The sequence below is a fragment of the Entelurus aequoreus genome, linkage group LG02 (assembly GCF_033978785.1).
Source record: "Entelurus aequoreus isolate RoL-2023_Sb linkage group LG02, RoL_Eaeq_v1.1, whole genome shotgun sequence".
Taxonomy (NCBI): domain Eukaryota; kingdom Metazoa; phylum Chordata; class Actinopteri; order Syngnathiformes; family Syngnathidae; genus Entelurus; species Entelurus aequoreus.
The window spans coordinates 14,169,043-14,183,970 of record NC_084732.1 but is presented as its reverse complement, the minus strand read 5'-3'; the positions used below and the strand labels follow the sequence as shown (position 1 = coordinate 14,183,970).

The following is a 14,928-nucleotide window of genomic DNA, read 5'->3' as shown; positions in this document are numbered from 1 at the left end:
AATAATTAATATGCATCGTTTTTGTTCAAATAAGGTTGCATTTCATTATTTAGCTTTGCGTCTACTGCCATATTTGTTGCGGTTGCACGCGTCATTTACGAGTATGCGTTTTCCCTGTCTTTATCAAAATATAACTATAGATGTCAACATTGTGTATGTGCTGAAAGTTTATTTTGTGATTGTTGCCTTTGGTTAAAGCTTAGCTCTTTTAGGTTTTTCTCACATTTGATTTATTTTATTTAGACTTGCTTTACGGCACACTCGTAGCAAACGTGTTTAAGAAATAGAAATAATATCGAGATAATACTTAAATGGGAAACACTGAACGTTAAAAGTATATCAAACCAACCTTTAACTAAGTGATCACTGCAAACTCGTGATTTCTTTGACTCTGCTCCATAGTACTTTTTGTTGTTGTCTTTCATAAAATCTTGCACTCTTCCGCCATTGTTGATTACCTCTCGAGGAACTCTGGAGAAACGTTATCTTTTTCGTGTTTTAAACGGTTCGTACAGCCAAAAAAAACACAATTACAGAGCGTTTTTCTTCAAGAAAGGCGGAATGACGTTGAGTACTCATTGAAAACAGACGCTGGCTTGGCCACCACGCATATTTAACGGGCGGGATGTGAGCCGGACGTGACATTGTTTTGAATCCAAGCAATAGGCCATTTATCGATACTTTTATTTACAACAACAAACACGGCATCCTAAACGCCAAGTTAAATCATGAAATGCAACCTTACCGGAGAGTCTTGATACCAGTTTCCTTGACCCAGCCACACACAAAGAAGTTGTAGACCTCCATGCTTTTCCAAGTATTATCGTGTGGAACGTCTGGAGCACAATCGTTCAATATGCCTGGGATCGTACCGGTTGTATCATCCTTGATATCACTCGACAAATATTTTTTCAATAAAAAATAGGGATCTATTCCGTTGCATAGTTTGCTCATATCTGCTTTTTGCAAGAAGATTTAAGCCTCTTTTGTACTCAGACAGTTCTCGCGTTGCTTGCTGTACAACAGCCATCTTGGCTTGGTTGACCACCACTGGTTTTCACTCCTGTGTCGGAATACAAGCGATTGAATGATCAACCGCTTTGAGGTGAAGAATGTGGGATTTTGCCGCTTGCCTGGTTGTAAATACATGGCGAACTCATCTCCACAAAATGACAAGGCGTGGACTCTGTCTGCTTCACGATAAGATATTGAGAGCAGTGATGTCACGTCTGTATCTTTACCAGTGTAAAGGGGACATAGTATGCAAAACCAACTTTTCTTACCTATTGGTACCTGTTTTAGTGTATTTGCGATCTGCATAAGTCCCAAAAATTTGAAATTTATAAAGCACATCTCTATCCTTGACCCTCAGTTGATCTTTTTCAATTCTTTTTTTTCCTTGTAGTACTCACAAACACACACACTATGTTCCCTCCTCTGTCCTCATTCTGTTGCCTCATTGGTTCATTTGCAGACTCATTTAGACCCATTGTTGGGGGCCAGTAGGCAGGTAGGTGGGATCAAGGGGAAGGGTGGGGGGTGTTGGTCGATGCTGACTGGTGGAAGTGCTCTGCATGGCAAAGGCACCCTCCCCCTCCCTCCACCTATCCCCTGAATGCGCTGACTGGGCCCACTGGGCACCCCCCGCCTCCCCACCATGTGTGCTCGGGCACGCGCTGTCAGCATGGTGGTGCTGTGGACGTCTTGCTGCTTCATTATTGTCGGGCACATTGTGTGTTGGTGTCCCGTGACGTGTCGCATGTTTTCTACAGGACGACTGAAGATGACGGCGTGAGGCGTGGACGTCGTCACAGAAGGCGTGGCGTGTTGGTTTCCATGGTGATCAGCTGACAACAGTGTTTTGGAGGGTTTTTTTGCACTTTAGCTGATTGGTTTTTTTTCTCAACCATATTTTAATGTCAATATTATAATGAACATTTTTCATCCAATGCGGATGCTGACAGTTTTCAAACGGACCAAATTTGGTCTCCCTAAACACACATGCACACGTGTGTGTCGTGTTAACCGTATTTTAATGTCAATATTATAATGAACATTTTTCATCCAAAGAGGATGCTGACAACCTTTAAACGGACCAAATTTGGTCTTCCTTAACACATGTGCACACGTGTGTCGTGTGGCAGTCGATCAACTCTGATTAGTTTGCTTTTTGTATTTAATTTTTAATAAACGTGGAAACACCAAACTTCCTTTATGACTGATGAATTCTGGGGAAAAGCCCGTACGTTAACTGCTAGCTTAGCATAAAAAGGAGGTGACACTGTGCTGAGTTGACATGATCACCCCAGTTTGTAACGTAAGGACCCTTGAGTGGTCATGGAATCCCTTTGCAGCCTGTTGGAGGGTCCAGGCTTTGTTTGCTGTCTGTTGATTGGTCGAAGGAGAATGACCCCTTAAATGTTAGACGTTAGTGTGACTTATCTGGATGAAATGTAGTGTGTTTTTATCTTCCTGGCTGAATTAATTGTGGCGTTACTGTGATAGCATTGTGATACAATCCTGATCAGAACTAATAACTCTGTAGCCAAAGTTGGCTTTAGGGGCCTATGATGATTCTTTGGGGGCCCATGGTTGTCTCCGTGATGACATTGTGACGGGAAGTGAGGCACTTGACCTGGTTTATAGTGTGGCGTTGTGATTTTGCAGCATCAGCACTTTTGGCGTGTTTTTTTTCCACCCACGCTGACTACTTGATGCTTATCACTAAGCAACTTCCTCAGATGTCGCTGCTTTCATCTCAGTCAGATAAACATCCGTAACCTTGATAACAAGAAATCACCTAACCCACATCTTTCATTCGGTTATTTCACTGATATTTTAAAGAATATTTTACCTTTTACTGTTTGAGCTTCTCCTCCTCAGTCATTTTTATTTCTGCACATTCAATTAATTGAAGTAAAATAACGTAGGCTTTATTGTGTTTTTTTTGTTTGTTTTTGTTTTTTTTGATGCTGCAAATTTGGTTATCAATGTGATATCAAGTAGATATAGGACCGATACAGATAATATATACTTGAAATTGTCTCAGATCGTTGATTTGGTTTTCATGACTATAATCAGAATACAACACAGGATACAGATTATGAGCAACCTGAAAGTTTTTATCAATAAACGTATTTATAAAAATATAACCACAATAATATAACTATCCATCCATCCATTTTCTACAGTTTGTCCCTTTCGGGTTCGCAGGGGGTGCTGAAGCCTATCTCACTATATAATTTGTATTACATATAGTTGTTTGAATAAAATTAAGTACAAAATAAGTTTAAAAAAAGAAAAAGAGCAAAAGCTATAAAGGTAATGTTTACAATTAGACCACAGGTGTCCAAAGTGTGGTGCGGGGGCCATTTGTGGCCCACAGAATATTGTCGGGGGGAAAAAATAAATAAATAAAAATGAATGACAATAGAATTAAAAAAAAAAGTTATGAGAAAAATCTAAAATTGTCGTACATGTAATAACTCATAATTCGCTTTGTCATTTATAACAGAGCTGACACAAAGTTTTGTTTTAAAAATAATTGATTGGATTTATATAGCACTTTTTTAGACACTCAAAGCGCTTTACAGCGAACACATCATTCAATCACTCCACATTCACACATTCATGGTGCATTTGTAGCCGCAGCTGCACTGGAGTAGACTGATGGAAGCCTGGCTGCCAATTTGTGCCTCCGGCCCCTACAAAACATTCATACACCAGTGTAAAGGGGACCTATTATGCAAAACCAAATTTTCTTACCTATTGGTGCCTGTTTTGGTGTATTTGGGATCTGCATAAATCCCGAAAATGTTTAATTTATAAAACAGTCTTGACTTATTTCTTACTTCCCCCAAACGAACAGTTTGGAATTTGCCTAATTTGTGACGTTTTTCTCAAGTGTGACGTCAGCGGATTATCCATATATGGTAGAAATTTACCCGGAGAGATTTTGCGCGAGTCCGCCGTTGTAGTCAATAAGCTCATTCTTTTTTCTATCCTCGTGTTGAGGGGCAGACTGGCTCGTAGATGCACATGCATCCTCCGCTGTTGCCATTTGTAATACAAAGTAGCGTCTAGTTCTAACTTATGTCTGTCAGTAGACTTGATATGGAAGCGCTTAATAATTACAACAAAGGAAGCAGGGAGAAAATGCTGTCCAAGTGGAGGCACGTAAATAAGACCGCCCACAAAACGGCACATCCCGTAGAGACTGTCAGAAAGCGGCTTGAAAATGGTCTGTAAAACAAAATCTATGCCCATTTTTGACCAAAGAACCACCATTACATGTTATGTAGTATAGTTAAAAATCATATGACCCCTTTTAAAATAGTGTTTTAGCATGTTTATATAAGGCTTATAACATGGTGCGCCTAATATACGGAATAATGTGTTGGCCCTGCAATGAGGTGGCGACTTGTCCAGAGTGTACCTTGCCTTCTGCCCGAATGCAACTGAGATAGGTTCCAGCACCCCCTGAGACACCGAAAGGGACAAGCGGTAGAAAATGGATGGATGGATGGAATTTTGGTTGTGCTTACCGACTTTGAAGCTATTTTATTTGGTATGTGGTGAAATTATAAGTATGACCAGTAGATGGCAGTCACGCATGAGAAATATGTGTAGACTGCAATATGACTCAAGTAAAGAACACCAAAATTTGTAATGTTCCATTGAAAATAGAGATGTCCGATAATGGCTTTTTTGCCGATATCCGATATTCCGATATTGTCCAACTCTTAATTACCGAAACCGATATATACAGTTGTGGAATTAACACATTATTATGCCTAATTTTGTTGTGATGCCCCGCTGGATGCATTAAACAATGTAACAAGGTTTTCCAAAATAAATCAACTCAAGTTATGGAAAAAAATGTCAACATGGCACTGCCATATTTATTATTTAAATCACAAAGTGCATAATTTTTTTTTAACATGCCTCAAAACAGCAGCTTGGAATTTGGGACATGCTCTCCCTGAGAGACCATGAGGAGGTTGAGGTGGGCGGGGTTGGGGGGTCAGGGTTTTGTGGGTAGCGGGGGGTGTATATTGTAGCGTCCCGGAAGAGTTAGTGCTGCAGGGGGTTCTGGGTATTTGTTCTGTTGTGTTACGGTGCGGATGTTCTCCCGAAATGTGTTTGTCATTCTTGTTTGGTGTGGGTTCACAGTGTGGCGCATATTTGTAACAGTGTTAAAGTTCAGTGTGACCTGTATGGCTGTTGATCAAGTATGCCTTGCATTCACTTGTGAGTGTGTCTTAAGCTGTAGATATTATGTGACTGGGCAGACACGCAAAGGCAGTGCCTTCAAGGCACGCCCCCAATATTGTTGAGTGGAAATCGGGAGAATGGTTGCCCCAGGAGAAATTCGGGAGTCTCCCGGGAAAATCGGAAGGGTTGGCAAGTATGACTGGGAGACGCAACTGCTCTGTACTTCTCCCTATGTCCGTGTACCACTCCGTAGAGCTGCGTTTTTAAAAAGTCATACATTTTCCGTCAGTCTACCCCAGGGCAGCTGTGGCTACGAAAGTAGCTTACCACCACCAGGTGTAAATGAATGATGGGTTTTTAACATGTAAAGCGACTTTGGGTACTTAGAAAAGCGCTATATAAATCCCAGGTATTATTATTATTATTATTATTTTACTTTTTGAAACCGATACAGATAATTTCCGATATTACATTTTAAAGCATTTATCGGCCCGATAATATCGGCAGCCCGATATTATCGGACATCCCTACTTTTTAGTGTCCTTGGTGGAGAAAGTTTGGACCCCCAGTGAGCGAGACCATTCAGTTCCTGTCAAGCTGGCCATACGGTCGGACCCACGCGGTTGCTGTCGTTGACTTCAAGTCCTGCTGACTTTAGCAAATTCTCTGAAAAGATCAAACTGGAGCGTGTGAAAAGGAAAAATGGTGGGTGAACAGAAACACTGCGAGAGTGTCCTGCCAATCTACATTCCTCTGCCCTTCAAACGTTTCTTGGAAACTGACAAGTCCCACCCTGCTTCTAGGTACTTTTTCACGGGTGATGTCAGCGGAAAGTTGCCATGGTTTCATGGTGTCAGCAAACAATGGACATTGGTATGACTACTACCGAGTCATCCTATCAAATGTAAAAGTGTTACTGAAATATTTATTTTGAGAGCGCTGAATGAATTAATGAAGGTTTTTGTACCAACGCAGAGAGTGTTGACATCTTCCAAGAGAACAGGCTTAGGCTAGTCCTGGTCCTCTTGGAGTCCACCACTAGCTCTGCTCTTGAGTCTTGCTGCCCCAGTCCACAACGTACTCTGTACTCCGTTTTCATAGAGAACTGGTGAAAGTGGAACAATGCAGACTAGTACGGGAAGTCTGAGGACGCACCACGCTGACTTTACGTTTCCTTTCTACAACAGAATGACGTGATGGTCTGTTAGGAGTCAGGACCAGAGGAAACCTTAAGACTTGATTAAATGTAGCTCTTACATATTCATGCTTAGTGGAGAAGTGCCTAGGCCTGATGGAACCCCAACAGGAAATGACACCCCGTTTGATCAAGAACTAGAAACAATGACCTAGAATCTGTCACGTCTGCGAAAGTGGGTCGAGCATCGTGCTTCGTCACACCTAAATGTAATGTGGTTTAGAGAGCAGGATCAAAGGTGACAACGGCAGCAGCGATCACAATAAAGGTCCCCAGGGATGACTTTGCTTTGTCATTCACACAACTGAACCTGAGAACCGGAGAACCTCGAAATCGACGATTCGAAGAAGCCACGAAAAAGAATGTTTTGGTCGTCGAACGCCGCCATCATGATGGTAAGACGCCGACTGAGTGTGAAAGATGATGTGGAGTTGTGAGTGGGGTTAACACATTTATGTTTTTCTTCGGAACATTTCAGCAAAATGTTACAATTTCAAAGTTTGACCATAAATTTGAGTTAAAATGAGAACATATTGGATGGAATGTCACATAATGCATCCAAACTTCAAGTGCAATATACTATTTTACCTTTCGGGTGCGCTTTGAACGCATGTCAGGGGTGTCTTTCATACATTTTATGGATCAAAGGTGCTAAAACCGATCCAATGTAGGTCCACGTATGCTAAGCTAATTGAACAAAACATCCACGTCTTTGCTTTGGGTTTTAGGTAACAGTACTTTGGACTAGGGCTGGACCATTCTTGCAAAAATAATAATCATTGTTTTATTTGTATTTATTTTTTTATCAATCAGTCTAACAAAATAATACCATAATATTCCAATTCCAAAACCAACAACATTTAGAAAAGCAATCGAGAGGACACACAAACATGACACAAAATAATCCAAAAGTAGTCAAACAAAAATGAATGATGTCAATATTAGTAAGAATTCCAACATAGCAGTGATTGGAAATCCCTCATTTACATTATCTTCAAAGCCATTTATAAAAAAAAAAAATCAAATAAAAACATTTAAAAAATGAACAATAGTGTCACAGTGGCTTACACTTGCATCGCATTGTCCAATATTTTCCACAAAGATAAAATAAGTCATATTTTAAGTTCATTTAATAGTTAAAATAAATTTTTAAAAATCTAAACTAAATAATCCTTATTTTTGATTGATATTGAAATCATAATAACACAATTATTCATTAATTTGAAAACACAGGTTTTTTTGTACCACAAACTCAACTTTAAATATAATTAGAAGAACAACTGATGTAAATTACTAATCGATAACAATTTAAATAATAGAAATATATAATTCAACAATAAAAAAAATAAATGTTATGCTTATTTTGCCACCATATTGTATGCTTTTTTGTGTCGATAAAACTTTTTTTTATAAATTGCAAAAATCCTCATTTGTTGGTGCAAATCGTCTTTGGACAATGCTGACCAACATTTAAGTCAAAGCATATTTTTGTAAATATACCAACAAATGCCTTTTAAGTACATTATTGTTTTGTAAGGTACTTTATTGCGGTGCTGACCCGCAGTCAGCACCGCGCTGTTATTGTGAAGGAGGGAAGTGTGCTGTTGTTCTGAGCTTAATTAGACAACTTGAGGCTGTTCAACTTTAACTTTAAAAAATGTTTAAAGTACCAATGATCGTCACACACCCACACTAGGTGTGGTGAAATGTGTCCTCTGCATTTGACCCATCCCCTTGTTCACCCCCTGGGAGGTGAGGGGAGCAGTGGGCAGCAGCGGTGGCAGCGCCAGGGAATCATTTTTGGTGAAAAAAAAGGAGCCTTTCAAGTTTCGACTGCTGTTTGTACACGAATCATACACCAATGATGTCGTTCACAACAACACAAGCAGATGAGATGTGTTGTGGGTATGTAGCTTCTTCTTGCTAGCTTCAGCTTCGGTGTTTCAAGTGGCATCTCGACATTTAGTTCAGTTTTGATGTGGACTTTATTTTCCACTCAAACGCTCACTCATGTTTCACAGAAGTTAAGGAATGTGCATGCATGTTGCACAGTGCACGAAACGTTTATTAAAATATTTTTATGATCGTGAAAAGTCGAAATCGGATTAATTGTCTCGCCCTACTTGGGAGAAGAATAGAATAGAATGCACAGCAAAAAGTCAGTGTTCAAAAACAAGAAAAAAATAAAATAAAATTAGGGGTATTTTACTTGAACTAAGCAAAATTATTTGCCAATAGAACAAGACTATTCGGCTTGTCAAGACTTTCCAAAACAAGTAAAATTAGCTAACCTCAATGAACCCAAAAATGCCTTAAAATAAGTATATTCTCACTAATAACAAGTGCACTTTTCTTGGTAGAAAAAAAAAAGACCTTAAATTAAGTACATGCTAGTGCCATTATCTTGACAATGATATGCGCACGGCATCATGATTTTTTTTTTTCATGCTTGAAGTAAGAAATTATTATTTTGAAAAAGCAGTTTTATACTTGTGAGTGTTGATGACACAGCTTTGCAACAGTTGATATTCCAGTTTCAAGCATGTTTTACTCAATATAGGTCATAAAATCTCAGCTACAAGCTTTAATATCTTACTGAGATCATTTAGGACCAAAACCCTTAAAACAAGTAAAACACTCTAACATAAAATCTGCTTAGTGAGAAGAATTATCTTATCGGACAGAAGATAAGCAAATATCACCCTTATTTGAGATATTTAATCTTGCTTAGATTTCAGTTTTTGGAGTGTGGACTTTATTGTCATTATATTTGCATACAACGAGATTAAGGACTCCAATTTAAGGTGTGGTAGTGGGAACAAATATGGGGTAAAAATAAATTACACAAGAGGTAATAAAGAAAAAACTAAGAATTGAAATAAACAAACTATTATCCAATAAAAATAATAAGCAATCCTGTACGATATACAAATCCTGTTTCCATATGAGTTGGGAAATTGTGTTAGATGTAAATATAAACGGAATACAATGATTTGCGAATCATTTTCAACCCATATTCAGTTGAATATGCTACAAAGACAACATATTTGATGTTCAAACTGATAAACTTTTTTTTTTTTTGCAAATAATCATTAACTTTAGAATTTGATGCCAGCAACACGTGACAAAGAAGTTGGGAAAGGTGGCAATAAATACTGATAAAGTTGAGGAATGCTCATCAAACACTTATTTGGAACATCCCACAGGTGAACAGGCAAATTGGGAACAGGTGGGTGCCATGATTGGGTATAAAAGTAGATTCCATGAAATGCTCAGTCATTCACAAACAAGGATGGGGCGAGGGTCACCACTTTGTCAACAAATGCGTGAGCAAATTGTTGAACAGTTTAAGAAAAACCTTTCTCAACCAGCTATTGCAAGGAATTTAGGGATTTCACCATCTACGGTCCGTAATATCATCAAAGGGTTCAGAGAATCTGGAGAAATCACTGCACGTAAGCAGCTAAGCCTGTGACCTTCCATCCCTCAGTCTGTACTGCATCAACAAGCGACATCAGTGTGTAAAGGATATCACCACATGGGCTCAGGAACACTTCAGAAACCCACTGTCAGTAACTACAGTTGGTCGCTACATCTGTAAATGCAAGTTAAAACTCTCCTATGCAAGGTGAAAACCGTTTATCAACAACACCCAGGGTAACTTACACATCTGTGAAGGCGCCATTAATGCTGAAAGGTACATACTGGTTTTGGAGCAACATATGTTGCCATCCAAGCAACGTTACCATGGACGCCCCTGCTTATTTCAGCAAGACAATGCCAAGCCACGTGTTACAACAGCGTGGCTTCATAGTAAAAGAGTGCGGGTACTAGACTGGCCTACCTGTAGTCCAGACCTGTTTCCCATTGAAAATGTGTGGCGCATTATGAAGCCTAAAATACCACAACGGAGACCCCCGGACTGTTGAACAACTTAAGCTGTACATCAAGCAAGAATGGGAAATAATTCCACCTGAGAAGCTTCAAAAATGTGTCTCCTCGGTTCCCAAACGTTTACTGAGTATTGTTAAAAGGAAAGGCCATGTAACACAGTGGTGAACATGCACTTTCCCAACTATTTTGGCACGTGTTGCAGCCATGAAATTCTAAGTTAATTATTATTTGAAAAAAAAAAATAAAAGTTTTGAGTTTAACATCAAATATCTTGTCTTTGTAGTGCATTCAATTGAATATGGGTTGAAAAGGATTTGCAAATCAGTGTATTCCGTTTATATTTACATCTAACACAATTTCCCAACTCATATGGAAACGGGGTTCGTACAGAACACTATACAAATACAAAATACTGTACAATATACAGAACAAGACAAGAGTACCGGAGTAATAAATAACGATCAGTGTCGGATGTATTGCACTCGAAGGGTAATATTGCACAATAGGGTATTAGGGTAGGATATTGATTGAGACTTTTATTAGTAGGTTGCACAGTGAAGTACATATTCCGTACAATTGACCACTAAATGGTAACACCCGAATAAGTTTTTCAACTTGTTTAAGTCGGGGTCCACTTAAATTGATTCATGATACAGATATATACTATCATATATACTATCATCATAATACAGTCATCACACAAGATAATCACATTGAATTATTTACATTATTTACAATCAGGGGTGTGGAGGGGGGGGGGGGGGATATGGACATCAAGTAGTGGACATAGAGAGAGAGAGAGAGAAAGATCAGAAGGCATAAGAAAAAGAAAAAGTATCTGCATTTGATTGTTTACTTTTGATTATTAGCAATCCGGGTAGGGTGTTAGTTTAGGGTTGAAGCTGCCTGGAGGTGAACTTTTATTGCGGTTTTGAAGGAGGATAGAGATGCCCTTTCTTTTATACCTGTTGGGAGCGCATTCCACATTGATGTGGCATAGAAAGAGAATGAGTTAAGACCTTTGTTAGTTCGGAATCTGGGTTTAACGTGGTTAGTGGAGCTCCCCCTGGTGTTGTGGTTATGGCGGTCATTTACGTTAAGGAAGTAGTTTGACATGTACTTCGGTATCAGGGAGGTGTAGCGGATTTTATAGACTAGGCTCAGTGCAAGTTGTTTAACTCTGTCCACCTTGAGCCAGCCCACTTTAGAGAAGTGGGTAGGAGTGAGGTGGGATCTTGGGTGGAGGTCTAGAAGTAACCTGACTAGCTTGTTCTGAGATGTTTGGAGTTTAGATTTGAGGGTTTTGGAGGTGCTAGTGTACCAGGAGGTGCATGCGTAATCGAAAAAGGGTTGAACGAGAGTTCCCGCCAGAATCCTCAAGGTGCTTTTGTTGACCAGAGAGGAAATTCTGTAGAGAAATCTCATTCGTTGGTTAACCTTTTTGATTACCTTGGTTGCCATTTTATCACAGGAAAGGTTAGCCTCTAGAATGGAACCTAGGTAGGTGACCTCATCTTTCCTGGTGATGACACTGTCTCCTACTTTTATGGTGAAGTCATTGACTTTCTTAAGTTTGATGTGGGACCCAAACAGGATGGATTCTGTTTTACCCAAGTGTATGGATAGCTTGTTGTCAGCGAGCCAGGTGCAAGTTCTACACAGCTCAGCACTGAGGATTTTCTCCACCTGTGACTTGTCCTTGCCGGATACCAGCAAGGCAGAGTCATCCGCAAACAAAAACAATTCACAGTCGCATGCCGATGACATGTCATTTATGTATATTAGGAACAGTAAAGGTCCCAATATACTGCCTTGGGGGACTCCACAGCTCACCGAGAGGGGGGGGCACGGTGCCGTTCACCTATACCACCTGCTCCCTCCCCTCCAAGTAAGATTGCATCCAGCTCCATGAGGTTTTGTTAAATCCGATTGCTCTGAGCTTATCCAACAGTATAGCGTGGTTAACGGTGTCAAAGGCCTTCTGAAGGTCCAGCATGACCATGCCGCAGTATTTGCCCGCGTCCACCTCATGTTTGATGTGGTCGGTCAGATAGAGAAGGCATGTGTCAGTGGAGTGGTTAGTTCTGAAGCCGGATTGGAATTTGTACATGAGTTTATTAGTGGCAAGGTAACTATCGACCTGTATTGTATAGGGGTGAATTATTATTAAAGTTAGAGTTCAAGATGGTGACAGTTCTGGGAAAGAAGCTGTCTCTGAGCCTGTTTGTTCTGGCTCTGATGCACCTGTAGCGCCTGCCCGATGGTTGCAGGTGGAAGCCAGTGGGACACCCCTGACGTGTGGATCCTTGTCTCTTAATGTGGACTCGTCCCAATTGTCATGTGATGTCTCCAGGTGATGATGATGATGGTGGACGCGGGCAGTCTGTCCACACGCTCAGCAGTGAAACACAGACGACACTCGGGTCCGAGGATAGAAACGGTCCCCCTGCAGCTGAACCCGAGCCTCTTGGCTCCTCCCAGAACGTTCCGGCCGCTGCAAAACGACTCCATATCGCCGTGGACTTACAAGTAGGGCACACTCGCCGCCACCCTGTCGCCGCGGTAACCGAACAAGCAGTTGATTGTCTCCTCTCTCGCCGGTCAGCTACTCCCAGGAGGCCGCGGTGTTCCCGCCCGTGTCGGAGGCTCGCTGCCTGTTGCGAGGCTGCCTGGACTCCAACGGCGTGGAGGATCTGAATCTGAAGTCGGCCCCCATCCTGCATCAGGTGCTGCTGCTACATCGCCTCAAGTCGGAGGGGGCGGAGCCAGGTTACCACTACCGCTTGGAGCCCCGCGTCATCGCCGTGGGTTGTACGTGCGTCCGCGACTCTGTCCGACAGCAGGAATAGTGACTACATCATGTCTCTCCTTCATTAAAATGATCGCAGTCTTTCATTAATAGGACATATTTTATATAAAACAGGTATTATACCCTGTACTTATTTATTACATAAAATATTTTTGTCAACTTTTAATTTATTACTGTACAGGAAGTGAGCTGCTATGACGCAGTATATAAGCTCTGCTTCTTCCTACTCCTTTTCGAACCGGGATTGTTGTAACTGTAATCATGCGATGTGACGCTGTATGCAATATCCCAAATAAACTCAACCATTTTGAAACGGGTTGCTCATCGTTTGATTGCCACTCGCACCTTTTTTTTTTGTAAAGGCCGTCCTTCTGTCACTTTGTTGTTAAGGTCCTCCGTGTTTTCTTTGAGCTTTGGAAGTCTCTCTGCCTCAAGTTAAGTTAAAGTACCAGTGATTGTCACACACACACTAGGTGTGAAATTTGTCCTCAGCATTTCACCCATCCCCTTGTTCACCCCCTGGGAGGCAAGGGGAGCAGCGGTGCCGCGCCCGGGAATCATCTTTGGTGATTTAACCCCCATACCATACCAACTTAATTTATAAAGCCCTTTAAAAACAACCACAGTTGAATAAGAAAGGGCTGTACACCACAAAGAAATACAGGCAAAGGACAGACTAAAAAAATAACCTTTTAAAACGGGTAAAATACACATTGAAAAAGCAAATGCCGTATTTTTCGGACTATAAGTCGCTCCGGAGAATAAGTCGCACCGGCCGAAAATGCATAATAAAGAAGGAAAAAAAACATATATAAGTCGCACTGGAGTATAAGTCGCATTTTTGGGGGAAATGTATTTGATAAAATCCAACACCAAGGATAGACATTTGAAAGGCAATTTGAAATAAATAAAGAATAGTGAACAATAGGCTGAATAAGTGTACGTTATAAGAGGCATAAATAACCAACTGAGAACGTGCCTGGTATGGTAACGTAACATATTATGGTAAGTCATTCAAATAACTATAACATATAGAACATGCTATACGTTTCAGTGTTTCCCATAAACTGCCAAGATACCTGTGGCGGTGGGGGCGTGGCTATGGGCGTGGTCACATGACATCATCGAGTAATTTGCATAATTTACTACAATGATTTGATTTTCTCTAAAAAGGCTCAAAAAATGTACTTACTAATTAATAACAGTTTTGTTTTAAAAGTCCATCCATCCATCCATCCATTTTACAATATAATTACAACACTTTATGTACATATTTATATACAGATTTGAACAATAAGTTATTCACTGAAATATATTTATTAATTGTGGTTCTTACAAAAAATATATCTTATCAAATATAAAAGCTAAAATGTCTCAAAACTCTGCCCCTTTAATTAGTGCATACTAAAGAATTTAACTTTAGCCTACTACTACAACCATATTATTTACCAGCAACATAAAGTGAAACAGAGGCAGAGGTGTCCTGCCCCAGTCAGTACCAAATAAACAGAAAACAGTAGTAGTGGTAGATAGACACAGAGCTTCATCAAACATCTGATCCACTGAATGAAGAGCTCCAAAAATTTTGAACTTTAGACTGCCATCAGTTTTTCTCCCTACACTTAACCATGTGTTTCCTACTGCCTGCAGACTTTGCACCCTTTGTATATACACATGTTGTGTTTCTAATATAAATACATTTAATAAAGTCAAATACAAATAAGGCAACAAGAGAAGTATCCTACACTTCTCTTTTGTAAAGTAAATATGAACAGCCGATATGGGCATCTATCAACTATATGATTTGCCTGAGAAG

At 40.3% G+C, this 14,928-nt stretch overlaps 2 protein-coding genes across 3 annotated transcripts in view; both read left to right on the top strand.

Annotated features, from left to right (window-relative positions):
* Positions 1-2,210, top strand: part of LOC133630750 (kinesin-like protein KIFC3) — a 28,808-nt gene extending 26,598 nt beyond the window's left edge. The window contains exons 21-22 of one of the 2 annotated variants that reach the window (XM_062022469.1): positions 1,475-1,510; positions 1,773-2,210. In XM_062022469.1, the coding sequence (XP_061878453.1) occupies positions 1,475-1,506 (32 nt within the window). In that variant the 3' untranslated portion in view covers positions 1,507-1,510; positions 1,773-2,210. The remainder of the gene's footprint in view (positions 1-1,474; positions 1,511-1,772) is intronic. The other variant, XM_062022476.1, reaches the window with a different exon arrangement.
* A 2,867-nt stretch (positions 2,211-5,077) lies between these two features.
* Positions 5,078-13,410, top strand: LOC133630765 (interleukin-17C-like). Its single transcript, XM_062022486.1, has 3 exons — positions 5,078-6,804; positions 12,657-12,832; positions 12,909-13,410. The coding sequence occupies exons 1-3, from the start codon at positions 6,772-6,774 to the stop codon at positions 13,150-13,152; spliced, it is 453 nt and encodes a 150-aa protein (XP_061878470.1). The 5' UTR covers positions 5,078-6,771; the 3' UTR covers positions 13,153-13,410.
* The last annotated feature ends 1,518 nt before the right edge of the window (positions 13,411-14,928 follow it).

What these genes read in the sequence shown, in the direction of transcription:
- LOC133630765 (XM_062022486.1), top strand. Translation starts at nt 6,772, where the DNA reads ATGTTTTGGTCGTCGAACGCCGCCATCATGATG. An exon ending in CGAACGCCGCCATCATGATG is followed by an intron (nt 6,805 to 12,656) that starts GTAAGACGCCGA and finishes TGATGTCTCCAG; the next exon opens with GTGATGATGATGATGGTGGA. An exon ending in ATATCGCCGTGGACTTACAA is followed by an intron (nt 12,833 to 12,908) that starts GTAGGGCACACT and finishes CTCGCCGGTCAG; the next exon opens with CTACTCCCAGGAGGCCGCGG.